The sequence below is a fragment of the Haliotis rufescens genome, unplaced genomic scaffold (assembly GCF_023055435.1).
Source record: "Haliotis rufescens isolate VD_foot unplaced genomic scaffold, xgHalRufe1.0.p SCAF_19, whole genome shotgun sequence".
NCBI lineage: Eukaryota > Metazoa > Mollusca > Gastropoda > Lepetellida > Haliotidae > Haliotis > Haliotis rufescens.
In genome coordinates this window covers 11,896,566-11,913,950 of record NW_025963879.1, presented here as the reverse complement: position 1 = coordinate 11,913,950, position 17,385 = coordinate 11,896,566, and the positions used below count along the sequence as shown (strand labels likewise).

Sequence of the window (17,385 nt, the reverse complement as noted above, 5' to 3'; positions counted from 1 at the left end):
ACCAATGTCAGGTACCCTGCCACACAACACCAGTGTCAGGTACCCTAGCTACCACACAACACCAATGTCTGGTACCCTACCACACAACACCAATGTCAGGTACCCTAGCTACCACACAACACCAATGTCAGGTACCCTACAACACAACACCAGTGTCAGGTACCCTAGCTACCACACAACACCAGTGTCAGGTACCCTGCCACACAACACCAGTGTCAGGTACCCTAGCTACCACACAACACCAGTGCCAGGTACCCCAGCTACCACACAACCCCAATGTCTGGTACCATACCACACAACACCAGTGTCAGGTACCCTAGCTACCACACAACACCAATGCCAGGTACCCCAGCTACCACACAACACCAATGACTGGTACCATACCACACAACACCAATGTCAGGTACCCTATCTACCACACAACACCAATGTCAGGTACCCTGCCACACAACACCAATGGCAGGTACCCTAGCTAGCACATAACACCAATGTCAGGTACCACCCTACCACACAACACCAATGTCAGGTACCCTACCACACAACACCAGTGTCAGGTACCCTGCCACACAACACCAATGTAGGGTACCCTGCCACACAACACCAATGTCTGGTACCCTGCCACACAACACCAATGGCAGGTACCCTGCCACACAACACCAGTGTCAGGTACCCTGCCACACAACACCAATGTCTGGTACCCTACCACACAACACCAATGTCAGGTACCCTAGCTACCACACAACATCAGTGCCAGATACCATACCACACACCACCAATGTCAGGTACCCTAGCTACCACACACCACCAATGTCAGGTACCCTAGCTACCACACTACACCAATGCCAGGTACCCTAGCTACCACACACCACCAATGTCAGGTACCCTAGCTACCACACAACACCAGTGTCAGGTACCCTAGCTACCACACAACACCAGTTCCAGGTACCATACCACACACCACCAATGTCAGGTACCCTAGCTACCACACAACACCAATGTCTGGTACCCTACCACACAACACCAATGTCAGGTACCCTACCACACAACACCAGTGTCAGGTACCCTGCCACACAACACCAGTGTCAGGTACCATACCACACAACACCAATGTCAGGTACCCTAGCTACCACACAACACCAGTGTCAGGTACCATACCATTCAACACCAATGCCAGGTACCCCAGCTACCACACAACACCAATGTCAGGTACCCTGCCACACAACACCAATGTCTGGTACCCTATCTACCACACACCACCAATGTAAGGTACCCTAGCTACCACACAACACCAGTGTCAGGTACCCTAGCTACCACACAACACCAGTGCCAGGTACCATACCACACACCACCAATGTCAGGTACCCTAGCTACCACACAACACCAATGCCAGGTACCCCAGCTACCACACAACACCAATGTCAGGTACCGTAGCTACCACACACCACCAATGTCAGGTACCCTAGCTACCACACAACACCAGTGTCAGGTACCCTAGCTACCACACAACACCAGTGCCAGGTACCATACCACACACCACCAATGTCAGGTACCCTATCTACCACAAAACACCAATGTCAGGTACCCTGCCACACAACACCAGTGTCAGGTACCCTAGCTACCACACAACACCAATGTCTGGTACCCTACCACACAACACCAATGTCAGGTACCCTGCCACACAACACCAATGTCTGGTACCATACCACACAACACCAATGGCAGGTACCCTAGCTACCACACAACACCAATGTCAGGTACCCTGCCACACAACACCAGTGTCAGGTACCCTAGCTACCACACAACACCAATGTCTGGTACCCTACCACACAACACCAATGTCAGGTACCCTAGCTACCACACAACACCAATGTCAGGTACCCTACCACACAACACCAGTGTCAGGTACCCTAGCTACCACACAACACCAGTGTCAGGTACCCTGCCACACAACACCAGTGTCAGGTACCCTAGCTACCACACAACACCAGTGCCAGGTACCCCAGCTACCACACAACCCCAATGTCTGGTACCATACCACACAACACCAGTGTCAGGTACCCTAGCTACCACACAACACCAATGCCAGGTACCCCAGCTACCACACAACACCAATGACTGGTACCATACCACACAACACCAATGTCAGGTACCCTATCTACCACACAACACCAATGTCAGGTACCCTGCCACACAACACCAATGGCAGGTACCCTAGCTAGCACATAACACCAATGTCAGGTACCACCCTACCACACAACACCAATGTCAGGTACCCTACCACACAACACCAGTGTCAGGTACCCTGCCACACAACACCAATGTAGGGTACCCTGCCACACAACACCAATGTCTGGTACCCTGCCACACAACACCAATGGCAGGTACCCTGCCACACAACACCAGTGTCAGGTACCCTGCCACACAACACCAATGTCTGGTACCCTACCACACAACACCAATGTCAGGTACCCTAGCTACCACACAACATCAGTGCCAGATACCATACCACACACCACCAATGTCAGGTACCCTAGCTACCACACACCACCAATGTCAGGTACCCTAGCTACCACACTACACCAATGCCAGGTACCCTAGCTACCACACACCACCAATGTCAGGTACCCTAGCTACCACACAACACCAGTGTCAGGTACCCTAGCTACCACACAACACCAGTTCCAGGTACCATACCACACACCACCAATGTCAGGTACCCTAGCTACCACACAACACCAATGTCTGGTACCCTACCACACAACACCAATGTCAGGTACCCTACCACACAACACCAGTGTCAGGTACCCTAGCTACCACAAAACACCAATGTCTGGTACCCTGCCACACAACACCAATGTCAGGTACCCTAGCTACCACACAACACCAGTGTCAGGTACCCTAGCTACCACACAACACCAGTGTCAGGTACCCTAGCTACCACAAAACACCAATGTCAGGTACCCTACCACACAACACCAATGTCAGGTACCCTACCACACAACACCAGTGTCAGGTACCCTGCCACACAACACCAGTGTCAGGTACCCTAGCTACCACAAAACACCAATGTCAGGTACCCTGCCACACAACACCAATGTCAGGTACCCTAGCTACCACAAAACACCAGTGTCAGGTACCCTACCACACACCACCAATGTCAGGTACCCTAGCTACCACAAAACACCAATGTCAGGTACCCTGCCACACAACACCAATGTCAGGTACCCTAGCTACCACAAAACACCAGTGTCAGGTACCCTAGCTACCACAAAACACCAATGTCAGGTACCCTACCACACAACACCAATGTCAGGTACCCTACCACACAACACCAGTGTCAGGTACCCTGCCACACAACACCAGTGTCAGGTACCCTAGCTACCACAAAACACCAATGTCAGGTACCCTGCCACACAACACCAATGTCAGGTACCCTAGCTACCACAAAACACCAGTGTCAGGTACCCTGCCACACAACACCAATGTCAGGTACCCTAGCTACCACAAAACACCAATGTCAGGTACCCTAGCTACCACACTACACCAATGTCAGGTACCCTGCCACACAACACCATATTGCACTGATGTAAGGTGCTCAGATAAATGGGGAACTCACCTAAAGGAAGGGTCGGTCTTTCACCTGCCAAGATAACTACTGGTGAATGTAGCTACTATATCTTCCTTAACAAATCGCCTAGCTGACAGGCTGAATAGAGTCTGTTTTTCAAATGATCTTCAGCGATTGCAAATAGGAACTTATCATTTGTGAGGAGAAATGATTTACCGATACATTTCTCTCGTTTTATTTGTTTCTTGCATCTGATTAGCCATTGACTTTCATAAAACTGGCCATCAGTAACACATACTGATGTAGGGCTTCTCGGTTTGCACCAATGGGTGCCCCAGTTCTAGTGTCCTATCATTACATGATGTATTGGTGTTGGAGTGGGTGGGTTTTTTGGGGTGGGGGGAGAGTCATGGAAAGATTATTTTTCTGACTGTTTTGCCACAGATTCATGGGTCTCATGTTTCACAACAAAGTGTATAGTTACAACCATAGCAATCCACCAAAACCAATTAAATTATGGCCTCTGATGCATACTTTCAACATACCAGATGGGATCATACCCTACAACTCATCCAAGGGTGAGGTGATATGGGCTTTAATGTTGTGTCAAAGATTATTGCACTTATATAGCGGTGTGTGCGTGTGTCTGCTTGTGCTAGTCAGGACCGATTTAATAGTGCTATCCCACAGAGATACTATGCCGCATTTTTTAACATGAATACCCCCACACAATACACTGACACCGAGCTGACTAGTCCTTGTTTTAGCCCCTTCATAGGGTAACAGGGTGACAACAAGTACCATCTTTTAACGTCTTTTGGTGGGACGTGGCCGGGAATCACACTCATGATCTTCTGCTCTCCCTCTAGACCACGCTCATCCATCCAGAAACATAACAACACAATTGTGTACAATTAGGATTCTGCAATAACAAAGAAGTAAATAATGTCATTGCATAGTCCACGCAGCATACCCAGAACAGACGAAGCTCTAGCCACTCAGCTGAGCACCCTCTTTATCACATTCTGAAGCTACATGTCAAGATTCTTGCGAGGAGCAAGGGCTGTTCAATGCAGCAGTCAGTAGTATTACAGCGCTATCCCCATGGCCTGGAAATGATGGTCTAACCAAACCAGTCACAGAAGATTGAGCATCAACAGTTTTGAAGTACGATGATTGTTGTTTAATGATGCACTCAGCAATATTCCAGCTATATGATGGTGGCTTGTAAATAATCAAGTTCGACCAAACAGTCCAGTGTTGATGTTGTGAACAATGATCCACACCATCGGGGTACAATGGCACTATCTCAACCAAGTCACCGAGCTTGACCACAAGATCCATTTGGTTTGCCTCCTTTGACCAGCATTGGTTGCGGCCGGGGGCATATTCGAACCTAAAATCTCCTCAGGACATTTTCCACAAGTGCTTGTTTTAAATAAATCAAGATACACAGACAGAACTGTTCTGATACAGTCAGATGCCATGTTTATGTTAGTATGCAGATTAGCTGTGACATCATATGGCAACATGATACATAATGCCCCATTGTTTGATAAAATGAGGCAATTTTCATGTTACAGCAATCCTTCATTTTATGATAATTCTATATATTTTAGCTATAATAAGTATGATGACAAGCAACCAACCCAGTCAACGCGACCCTATTATTTGTCAGCTCTCTGAGCTAGGATGCTGGGGAGGTATTCTGACCCCGAATCCCCCAGGGTACATCTTCTGACTGGAAGTGAACACATGACACACGTATAGAGGATATACAGATTTTATTAAACTTAACACATTTTACAAAATTGAACGTAGCAAAATTTGGATCTACATTGCACTACTACATAGACTAACCTCACAGTACAGGAAGGGCCTATTGTCTGTAAGTATAAAACCATTGATAAATATGCGTAAAGATACAAACACAGTGTTCCCAAGTAGTCATCTTTTTCATTCCCCCCATCAAGAAGCAATTTGTGACTATTTTCCCATGAGACCACTTAAATGTTTTTCAATTAAGGGGAGACAATTTAAACCCTTGATAGTGCAACCCTAACGCATGTACTGTACATTTTTGTTTTCTTGCGTTCAGACAAGACATGCAAAAATAATATATGATCAAATCCAGGGAGCTTGACATGATAGAACACTTCCTTATTAACCGCATTATGCCAACAATTGGATAATTGGGAAAATTTTACCGAGCAAAACGTAACAAATATTACACGGAGGAAAAATCTAGAATCTTTGAGCCTTAGGTTATTCTGCATTATGTGCATTGCTCCTGAGACAAATGGCTTTATAAATATCTACGAGTTTTCATACACAATATAACTACAGCAACTGATGGACGGACGGCAAGACATTATCAAAATATCTTTAAATCACTAAATTTGTGGAATAAGCTTATTTGTCAATGATACAGCATCATTCCACAACATAGTACAATCCATAGTGTACTTTTTGTTTCTTAGCACAATTCAAAACATTTTCAGAAAAAAGGAAACGCTCTCCAGAAGGCCCAAGATAAAAGTTTCTAATGCAAGTTACAATTTCATACATTTCTTTGAAATCACATCACTTATTATATATTTCATGTTTAAATTATATGCATGACCTTTGACAAAACAGCTTGTTCTACATAAATCTGTTTAAATGTTTAACTGATAACTAGTGCAGAATGGTCAAAACGTGACCTGTTGAAAATATTTTCGAAGACCTTTTCTGATTGACAATTGATATTGATAACAATGCACAGGCAACTCTTACAAAGAAGTGCTCCTCCTTCGTGCAAACACAACCCCTGTCAGAACCAACATCCCTCCCCACCTAAATATATACAGCAAGAATTTCAAACAAATTCCAATTTTCAAAAGAAATAAAGTCAAGTTCTAAATTTTCACAAAAATTTAAAATACTGGTATGCATTTCTTTTACTACAATTTTTACCCTACAATACATGAAAGGGAGAGCACTCCTTCATACAGTAACAATGAAATGTCCTCGCACAACACAGACCTGTTTTACCCTCATGTGCCCACCCCCAGCAATATGGCCGCCATATGTACTGCTTCAAACAAAATGCCAGTGATATTAAAAATTGAAAGAGTTCTCGTATTTACAATTTCTCCAAAAGTAAATAATATCATCCATATTCTGAACATAAAACTCCATCAAAGTTAAAATATAAATTAGAAATTGAAATCAATAATGACAAAATATAGGCCATCAACATCACCTTGTATTGAGGCATACACCACTGACAATGTCAAAGCATGTTACCATGGTTACCCTTGAACTAGCATGAGGCCATGTGGACTGTGGAGAAATGCAGTTTGCTTCATGAACAATGTTAGCCTGATTGACACAGAAGGCACAGGTGACGACAGACAATCAACATGTTCTATTTACATACACATATATGTACAAAACATGGTCAAACAACATTAACAATGTGAGCTAAGAGCAAAAATTTAAGCAACAATATTACCTCATCTCTTGACGGAGAGCATAAATATCAATTGAGTTTTCAACAATCTGTAGTTTTCTCTTTCATTTAATGTATACCCATCGTTTCCCATCCACTGTTCAGGAAACAGATACAGGGGTGCAATGATTCACCAATGCTTAGTGCATCACGATACTTTGTGCCACGATAATATTTCAAGCAATATTTTCCGACAAAAATCACAAGTTCTCAAGCCATTGATAATTTGCTAGACTCAAGACTTACTTCAAGTGTCTGAGTTGGACCTATGTTGATTCCCATGAGGATGGAACATGGCTCCCATACTATTCCAACAGCATGTACATGAGTTCTGAATGAACTATAATCTACCCCATCAGAGTTGAAATATGGCTTCCTATGATGGCAAGTGTTGAGTTTGTATGTATCATGTATTGTATCGTGGCCCGATACATATGTATCTCATCCTACTAAGTGTATCATTAAAACCCTATAAAGATATTTGTGTCTGCTCATGTTAGTTATTAAGTAGTCGGACATTTCCAATATTCAAAGTGAAAGACATGGACAAAAATTCGTTGAGTTTCATCTTTTGTGATCAATATGCTCAAGAGTTGTAAGTGTGAGACATCACAGATCCGTGACTAGAGAACAAAAATGCATGACATTAAAGGTTCTTGATGCAAATGTACATTAGCAAATTCTTTTCAATAGAATCTACAGAGCTTTGCCAAATTAAAGAACTGTATGAAAAACTATTACTCTAAATTTATTATTATTTAGAAGTAAGTTCCTTCTTTAGGAAATATGCATGACATAGTGAACATGTTCTAGCAACAGAATTGATCAAACTGACACAAAATTTTATTAAAATGAAAATCAAATTATTCAAAGAAAGTGACCAAGTACTCTGCAAAGTTTAGATTTGATGATGAGAATAAAAACCACAAAAATAAGGATGTATGGCACATTGGAATAACAAATAACTATAAAATTAACTACACATTGTTTCATAAAAAATATATTAAATAAATGTAATACAAACTAAAATGGACGGTTCATTGAGAATTGGCACTAGAAATAAACCCATTAAAGTTTAGCACTAAGTACTAAAAAAATAAATATCACTTCATGTTATTAAGAAGAAAGAAGTTCTTGAAATAACAATGGCTTCCCACCAAAACACTATGAAATAACAAACAATACCAATTTCAACAACTTTGATTCAACAGCTGTTGCAAGCACTATGCCTAAAGAATGTACTCAGACCTACAAAGACTTAAGTACATGATGTCCAGCCTGTTACCACAGCAACCAGGCAGAACATAAAATAGCAACAAAACACTGTGTCCTGGTTCTACCCAGATAAAATCTTATTCCACAACAACCTTTCCTCACAGACATGCATGTCTTAATGAACAACAAATTCAACAGTTGGACGGTTAGAATCCTTTTCAATATGTCAATCATATTTACCAGAAATGAAATTACATTGAGTGTGAGTTTACAAACTAAGAGAGAACTGCATGAGTTTTATCAAATTTTAAAAGGCACTTTTAATGCATTGCTGTGTGATAGAACGAAGCAAACCAGTCAGTTTGGATGACAGAAGTTTCACATACATCAATTTCCTTCTAGATCAAAAACATCAAACAAGTATTCATGAAAAGAGGAGCAATTATAGTTTTGAAAGAGCTGACATGAGATAATTTGCTCTACTGACATACATGATATATACATTAATACCATACAAGAGGTAGAAATGGATCACATTAAACAAAATTGGTGCTGATGAATAAAGACAATATACATGTATTACACAGATGTAGTGGCACGCATGTTTGAAAAGGTCACATGAGCAGGGCAAAATGTACACAATAACCAATCAGATCAGCCAACAGATTTCGTGCAGATAATTGTTCCAATATATTCTTAGCATTATTACTTCAGATCATGATAACACGGACCTAACAAAACATTACATAAATGTGGACAGATATCAATTTCAGATTCGTATTCAACTTTTAACAGAAAAAAGTTTAGCATGGTCATAACATACAAAAAAGTTTGTACCGAATGGACAAAAAACAAAATACTAAAACCCCTTTCTTTAAGTAAAGCATTACTTTTTAAACAAGATCACTCTCAATGAGTAAATATAGTTTCAGGAAAGCAGTCCATCTTTAAAGCTTATGGCTCATGAGCATGTTCAAAGCAATCATCTACCGGAAAAATCTGAGTATTTAATGATGTCTTGTATCACCTGGGTGTGTATCTCAAGTACAGAGATAATTTCATATCACAAGGCCTTGAAAGAGTCTTTGACAAGTAGTTTCACAAGCAGTAAAACTGTCAATATTGTGGATCAATGTGTAACGTCACAAGGAAAGATGAGATTTCGGCCACCACTGCCAACTGCGTGAGTCGGCATGATGTCCATCTTTCTCGAAAGGTGCTTGCTTGTCTCATGTCTTGGTTTCTCCTGGACTACAATTTCTTCCAAATCCAAACAATTATTCAACCAGAAACCGAACAACCATCATAACCCAAAAACATTAAATTAATCTTCATAATTCATATCTCTTTAATATCATTCAAAATTGTTGTCAGAAGAAAACATCTTCATTAATTATGCTGGAGTTATTCCATATGATCTCTTCCTTCAAAATGAAAATTGGTTAAGTCTGGTCATGCTGACATCCTATGAGAAAGGAAACCATTGTGTTAGTGGAATCAGAGGAGAAGAGGCTGGCCAGCAACCTAACTCAGACGACAGTGGAACATTACTACTGATTCCATCCCGAGTCCTGCCTGTACCAGTCACATCCCCAGTTGGCTCAACACAGATCAGGGATGTCCCGGTGGGAAATAAGTAGATCAAAAACCTTAGTGTACAGGTTACAATCAGCAAAATCCATTTTTTGAAATAAGTTTTCTGTACAATATCACATCTACTGACCAATCACATCCTTGCCCTTGCAGCCGACTGTCCAGTCACATCTGGCACATGCTACTTGCCTGACAACATGCCGTTAGAAGCTGCCGACAAATGTCCTCGCACACAAGAGAGGCATACTTGTAGCATGATGGTTTTGGGAAAAGTCAATATTCTGTACACATTTCTCATGATAAATACACAACTCCTGAGATGGCAATTCAAAGTTAAGCCAGGTAGCAATGAAACTGATAACCCAGCTTTAATGTCAAGAAACTGACAATACTTGGAGTTACGTTCGATGGCTGTAGTTGCTATGGTGACTGCCAATTGATGCAATGTCTGCCTGAACTTCAGGATCTTTGTGAAGTTCATCAATCTCTTCTGGCTGCACACGGCGATGGTCAGACCGAAGTGACCTTGCCGACTTGTTGGACTTGTTACTTTTGTTGGACTTTGTCGATTTGGCACTTGTACTATTGGCATGCAGGGACTGACGATGCAACAGGTTTTGGCTAATTGTGCGATGGAGATTCTTGTTACTTGATGAGGCAGCATTTGTTGTGATCCACGGGTGTTTCAAGCACTGTGCCGAAGTGCCACGAGTATCCGGATCCAGAACAAGAAGCTTGCTGATGAAGTCCTTGGCTAGTGCAGACACATCCTTCCAATGCTGAAACACACACAACACAGTGTTTTACAAATAAATTATGTATGAAGACTTCTTATCGTTAAACTACAGAGTAAGACATTTCACTAAAAGAAAAAATCTACAGAAGATTTCTATGTATAAAAATGAAGACAGTTTAGGGTTACACAATGCCATATCAGGTCAGTGAGACCGTAAAGAATGAGGAGAAAAAGCTCCGTAACATGACAATTTCAGGATGGAATTGTGGAGTCAGGAAATCAATGGAGACCTATATTTCTAGTCATTAACTTGGTGCAAATATTGGCACGAACATGAATGCCAAGTCCAGTTGTTTGGAAAAGATGCAAGACATAGACATCAGCTCACTTTGACTCATAGTCCCAGTCATTCCCGAGACAATGGGAGTTAACAGACTTTAAAAGTTCAGTTTCAACCCTTGCAGAACTAAGCTGGAATTATGAAGTTACATTTCGGCTTGACTAACGAGTCTATGCATAGTCCAAGCAAAATCCTGTAAGGATATCGACATCCTGTTCATAAATAACATGGCAACTCCTACACTGAATTCATTCGATTGCAGGATTTGCAGAGCATGTGTACCATCAAGTGGGCGTTGACAGTTATTTCCCAAAACTTTTCATGTTTATAATGAAGGGGCTCAAGTGATTTGATGCACTTTGCGAGGCAAAGCCAGTTTTATTACCATATAGATCTTTATTATTGATGAGATCGTCTTGACTAGGTGCTACCATTTTGTTTGAAGCAAATGCAAGTGATATGAGAGGTGGAATCTAATTGGTCGGTAGGGGGGACATAGAAGGGACATAGAAGGGACTCGTAATAGCCACTGGTGGCGCAAAGATCGAGCCAAGAAATTCCAGGCTAGTTCGGCAAGGGTGGAAAGTGGACTTTTAAAGTCACTTAACTCCCTTGCCTCGGGAAAATGAGTCCCAGTGAACTTAACACTGTGAACCCACTCCCCAATAATATATACCCAACGGAGCCAGCCAACCACTGAGCCTTGCCAACTGTTCCTGTGGACGATGAGACAGCATGCATGACCACACCTCCACTATCCTTCTCCCCTCCAGTGATCAACAGCAGATATTCATACCTTTACCATATACAGTCTATGATAAATCACATCTGATCAATTTTACATAACCTTTCAATAAATGCAATACAAATCACTTTTAAAACCTTCCAATAATAAGCTATTCAAGTATGAACATCTAAACAGCAAGTACACAAATATCAAGAAATCAAGTGTTTTAGTCATCACTATTTGACATATGACAAATCTTATATTTTGATAACATTTTCATAGTAAAGTACAAATTCTAGTTCTTTTGTGGGTTGAGTCCCATCCAGGAATCGAACCCACACTCAGAGAGTGAGGCACATAATTGCCAGCACACAAAGTCAGTGTTCTAATCCACTCAGCCATGTTAATTGACATATTAAAAAAAATGATGTATCAAAATACATGTGTTATTGATGTTGGGGAAGGTTTGGTACTGAAACTGAAGTGCTACTAAACAAGGTAGACCTGGGAAGGGAGACCGGCCCCCAATGTATGAAGCTGACTATACCTGGGCTTGTGAATGGGGAAAAGAAAACAAGAGTATTTTAGTTCTGACTCTACACAGGAATAGATCAGTGTGGGTTAGGAGCAATTATTCACTCTCGAGATGCCATCATATGTTCCTGTAACTCAGAATGACCCTGCTTCACAGTGCCTGCCATACAACATGCAATACCTCAAACATTAAGTCGGGACCAGACCTAACCTGACAGTGGCAGTGAGCCTCAAGCTGCCTTCCACTTTGTGTTGTATTAGCAGACACTGCAGCCTACTGCACAGTCGGGGGGGGGGGGGGGGGGGGGGGACAGGGGGAGGGGGCAGCAGTTGGCAGCAGGGACTTGGCTCACAGCATTGAGAAGGAAACCCACTCTATAGTCCATTTCATTCAATAACTACATGTGTTGTTCAGGAACAAAAGAAAAGGTTTATATTGTATATGGTACAAACGATCATGACATCCAATATTTCCTATCATATCTCTTGTACAACCTCACTTCAAAATACCCAGTTCAGATGAGTGACTGTTACATATTGTAGCGCTAAATTCAGCTCGGGTCTGGACGTAATCAGTGCCCAGCGTGAAATGGATGCATGGCAATTAGATACTAGACTCATCTTCTTAAAAAAACCTGTGAAATAGCAGATGAGTAACATATTTGAATGACCTGAATAATTCATAAATTGACCCAAGCATAGTTTCTCTACTAGTTTACTTGTAAACTATAATACTAATGTGCTGATTCCTGGATTGTGACAATCATATTGTAACCCCTTCATCACACATCTATACTGTCAGAAACATGTCACCAAACTTCTTTCTATTACAATTCATTATTGGAACAAAGATTTCAAAGAAATTATGATATGCATAAAAGGATATTACACATGCAACACATTTGTATGTGAATGCTGCCTTTTGTGAAGATGAGAATTTATAGCCATACACTATACAAGCATGAACAGCGTCATATAACATGCCGTCTACTGATAGCAATGCCTTGTAATGTTTACAGCTGGATCGAAACAGTGATATACCAGAATGTGTCTTCAATTCTGGATACAGTTCTAAGCAAATCAGAGAAATTGTCAAAATGGTGAGAGTGCTGTTTAACATAACAATAGTCCAGCTACATGTATATTAGAGTGGCCTGCAAATAATTGAATCTAGGACAGACAATTAGTGCCTGTACAGTTTGTTTGAGAGCTATCAGCACTGAATTCTGTCAACAGAATTAGTTGCTACCATAGTAACCTCCCCTTGACATGAGTCAGTCGAGGTCCTCAGTGGATTGTTAACCAGTACCACAACACACATATTATGTATCATACTGAAATGGATTCTCAGATACCCAGCCCCTTTGAAGTTGTAAAATACAATTTAACTACCACACAGACATGAAACAACCCACACCATCAAATTGATAATCCACATAATCATAAGAAAATATGACAAACGACCTCATGACACAGTATGCACATCCATGTATATAGCATCACAATGTTATTAATGAACTGTTACATCTGCGGTGTAAACCGGTACATCATTGGACACATTAAACATATTAAAGACATAATTGACAGATAAATACATTCTTGTGCAAAGATAAACAAGAAGACAAAATCATTGATATCCCTGGTCTTTTTAAATATGTGTATAGAATCACATTACGTTTATCACATACCTCATACAAGAAACGTTACCGTAATCGCCATATTAAGCCCCCTGCTCCAATATTAAGTGTCCCCTGGCCAACTTTTAGATCAATTTGTAAGTTATCTCTACAAGTGACCCTTCAAAGGCCGAAAATTTATACGACAGTCCATTTTTGGTGTATATTAGATATTTTACAGAAAACAGCAGTGCAGAAGGGATACATACTTGCCCAGAAACTATTAAAGAAAAAGTTTAAGTTTCATCAACATTAGAACAAAGTAGGCTCACTACCACTCAATCGCTTAAAACAGATTAAACTTGTTGTGTACAGTAAAAAGAGCTCCCCTTTGCCAATTTTAAAATGTTCCCAGGGTGCTTATTACAAGATATATGGTAATCCTAAAAGTTTCTGAATACAATTGTCATTATGATTGATGACTAAACCAAATGACTCCCTCTTTTCTTCAATTTCTTCCACTACGTCCCAAAGACATAAATCAGTAATGGTACTTTTATAAATAGAGCAATTCATTTGACAGCAATGCTAACATATTTTCAAAACTCCAAATCATAATTCCATAACAAAATATCCTGCAAATGAATATATGATGTATGTTGCTGATCTTGCTTTCGATTAAACACTTATTAGTTATGACCAGGGGCGTCTATTATGGTTTTTTCACTATTGCAAAAATATTGCAATAATTCCCCACACTATTGCAATAGAATTGTTATAATTATAATAATTATTTTAATCAGAATATGTAATAGAAATGAACAAAATATCACTTACAGTTATTCCTCCATATATACTCACAAGCTCCTCACAGCGATAGTGCGTTCCCGGAGCTCTCTATACTATCGCTGCCACCAGTCAAAACTCCACACTGTGAATAGGTGGCCACAACCATGCTTGGAGTTGAACTCGCAATCGAATGACCGTTATGTTTACAAACAAGTGACGACTGTCGTGACGCCGAATACACTTATCGCTGCTAAATTACTTTCTTCGTTTGTCAATTTAAATTTCTGTTTATTAAAACTATCGTGTTATTGATATCGTAAGAATGTAAGGGAGAAGTTGGTTGATTTTCCGTTAGTCTGCAATCTCGAACCAATCTGATTATCAAAACAACAAAGTAAATTCATCTGGAAAACATGGTCAGTCGTAAAGCTTTTCAAATTGAAATATGATGGCATCCCCAAAGACATAAACAAAAGTATAAACATTACTACATATGGGGTTGGAGGGCAAATTTCAAGATTCTTGTAATGGCCGCGCCCACACTGGTGGCAGCGATGTTACCGAGAGTGTAACGAAGGTGTCACGTGCTGGGAAGGAGCTTGATATACTCAAACCAAAGGGAAGTAACTCTAATCTGAAGTTGTAATCCTTGCTGTCAACACATGGCAGTTGTGAAATTTGACTTTAAAAACTGACTTTTCTGATGCATAAATAATGTTTTATTCATAACTAATTGCGACTTTTGAAACTATCAATTGTTAGCCATACTATCAATACCACTGGGGTTTCTAAATTCCCATCAATATAGTACAATCGTAGGTCAAACAATTGCAATACATTGATAGTTTGATCCACTATTACACTTCTCATAACGAACCACATCCGACTGTCAAGACACAATGTCACCAACTCACCGTCCTGTGTTGTGTTTATGCTACCCACTCACTGTCCTGTGTTGTGTTTATGCTACCAACTCACCATCCTGTGTTGTGTTTATGCTACCCACTCACTGTCCTGTGTTGTGTTTATGCTACCAATCCACCATCCTGTGTTGTGTTTATGCTACCCACTCACTGTCCTGTGTTGTGTTTATGCTACCAACTCACCATCCTGTGTTGTGTTTATGCTACCAACTCAACATATTAAGTTGTGTTTATGCTACCAACTCATTATCCTAAGTTTTGTTTATGCTACCAACTCACCATCCTAAGTTGTGCATGCTACCAACTCACCGTCCTAAGTGGTGTTTATGCTACCAATCCACCATCCCATGTAATGTTTATACTGCCAACCCACCATCCTGTGTAATGTTTATGCTACCATCCACCATCCTGTGTAATGTTTATGCTACCAACCCACCATCCTGTGTAATGTTTCTGCTACCAACCCACCGACCTGTGTAATGTTTATGCTACCAACTCACCATCCTCTGTTGTGTTTATGCTACCAACTGTCTTGTGTTTATGCTACCAACCCACCGTCCTGTGTTTATGCTACCAACCCACCGTCCTGTGTAATGTTTAAGCTACCAACTCACCATCCTGTGTTGTGTTTATGCTACCAATTCACTATCCCATGTTGTTATGCTTGATTATGCTTTCACATGATTATTTTAGTCCCATTTGATTACCAAAGTTACCAATGTAAAAGTAGAAAATTCATAACAATATTCCAATAACAAAAACTGTTCATCCACAGTGTCCTAGTCACTACATTCAAGCACTTCCTACCTGTCACTACTCAAAGTCAACATCCGGTATCTCGAACAGTTACAAAATTAGAATCATGCTTCCCGTAATTGTGACACCTGAACAAATATGACAAGAGGTTTCACTTTTTACATAGTGCCATATGTTGGGAAACTAGACGCCTGGCTGCAACAGCGCATTTCTTATGCCTCTGTTACGCAACAGGGAAGTTCAGCCCTCACCCATCCTCTAAACATTTACAATGAAAAGCCAGGAACTGTCAGCAGCTTTCCTTCCAAAATAATACAAGCCGTGACCTAGAAAACCTAGTACAGTGAGTCTGGGAGTGAGGAAGGCAGGCTGCAATAAGCAGCCTCTTGTTAGCCACTTGTTCTTATCACCCATCCCCCTACAGCGCATGCCAGTCTCAGAGGGAACTGTCTTTATTCTCAGACAACTAGCCCTAATCACACAATCCCCAATCTCCTACAGATTCATCATCATGTTAAACCATTTCCGCTCACCTCGTACAACGGGCGGGGTACCAGAGAAATATGAGGGAGGGGTTAACTTTTTCTTGTTTGGGCAGGGATGATGGGAATGTTGAAGGCCCCTCTAACAGGATCTAGCAGCACCGCTTGCCTGGAACATCGGAAGCCAGCTCAGATCAACCTGCAGGTTGTGTTTCAAGATGGCTGCCATTGGGGTCAAAGTCTACATTGTAGTACAATGTGCCACAAAGTGGTGTTTTGTTACAGTGTGAATCTCCTCCAGCATCCAGTAGGAGGGTGGTGAATATAACAGCACAGAGTTAAGATGGTGGGGAGTGAATGGAAGAGCCGGACTGACTAATTCCTCTCCTAAAGAATATTGCTGCTATCAGATGGAAATGTCTATGGTTAGTCTACGTGATGATTCACATCTCCCTGTTTTGAAACATGAACAGTGGATTTCTATCCACTTGTCTAATCAGTGACCATCTCCTTGTCTAGCGACTTGGATGAAAGCATGGCTGTATGTTGTAACTTTTTAACAATGACAGCACAAATAAATGAACAATACTGGTTGGGGAATTTCAATGTGGAA

The 17,385-nt window shown here is 41.2% G+C and overlaps 1 protein-coding gene across 1 annotated transcript in view; it reads right to left on the bottom strand.

The window, feature by feature from the left end:
- Nucleotides 1-5,335: 5,335 nt before the first annotated feature.
- The window catches only part of LOC124138932 (serine/threonine-protein kinase H1 homolog), a 36,969-nt gene continuing 24,919 nt past the window's right edge, over nt 5,336-17,385 (bottom strand). Inside the window, exon 2 of the mRNA XM_046505841.2 lies at nt 5,336-10,648. Coding sequence (XP_046361797.1) covers nt 10,268-10,648 — 381 coding nt within the window. The 3' untranslated portion in view covers nt 5,336-10,267. The remainder of the gene's footprint in view (nt 10,649-17,385) is intronic.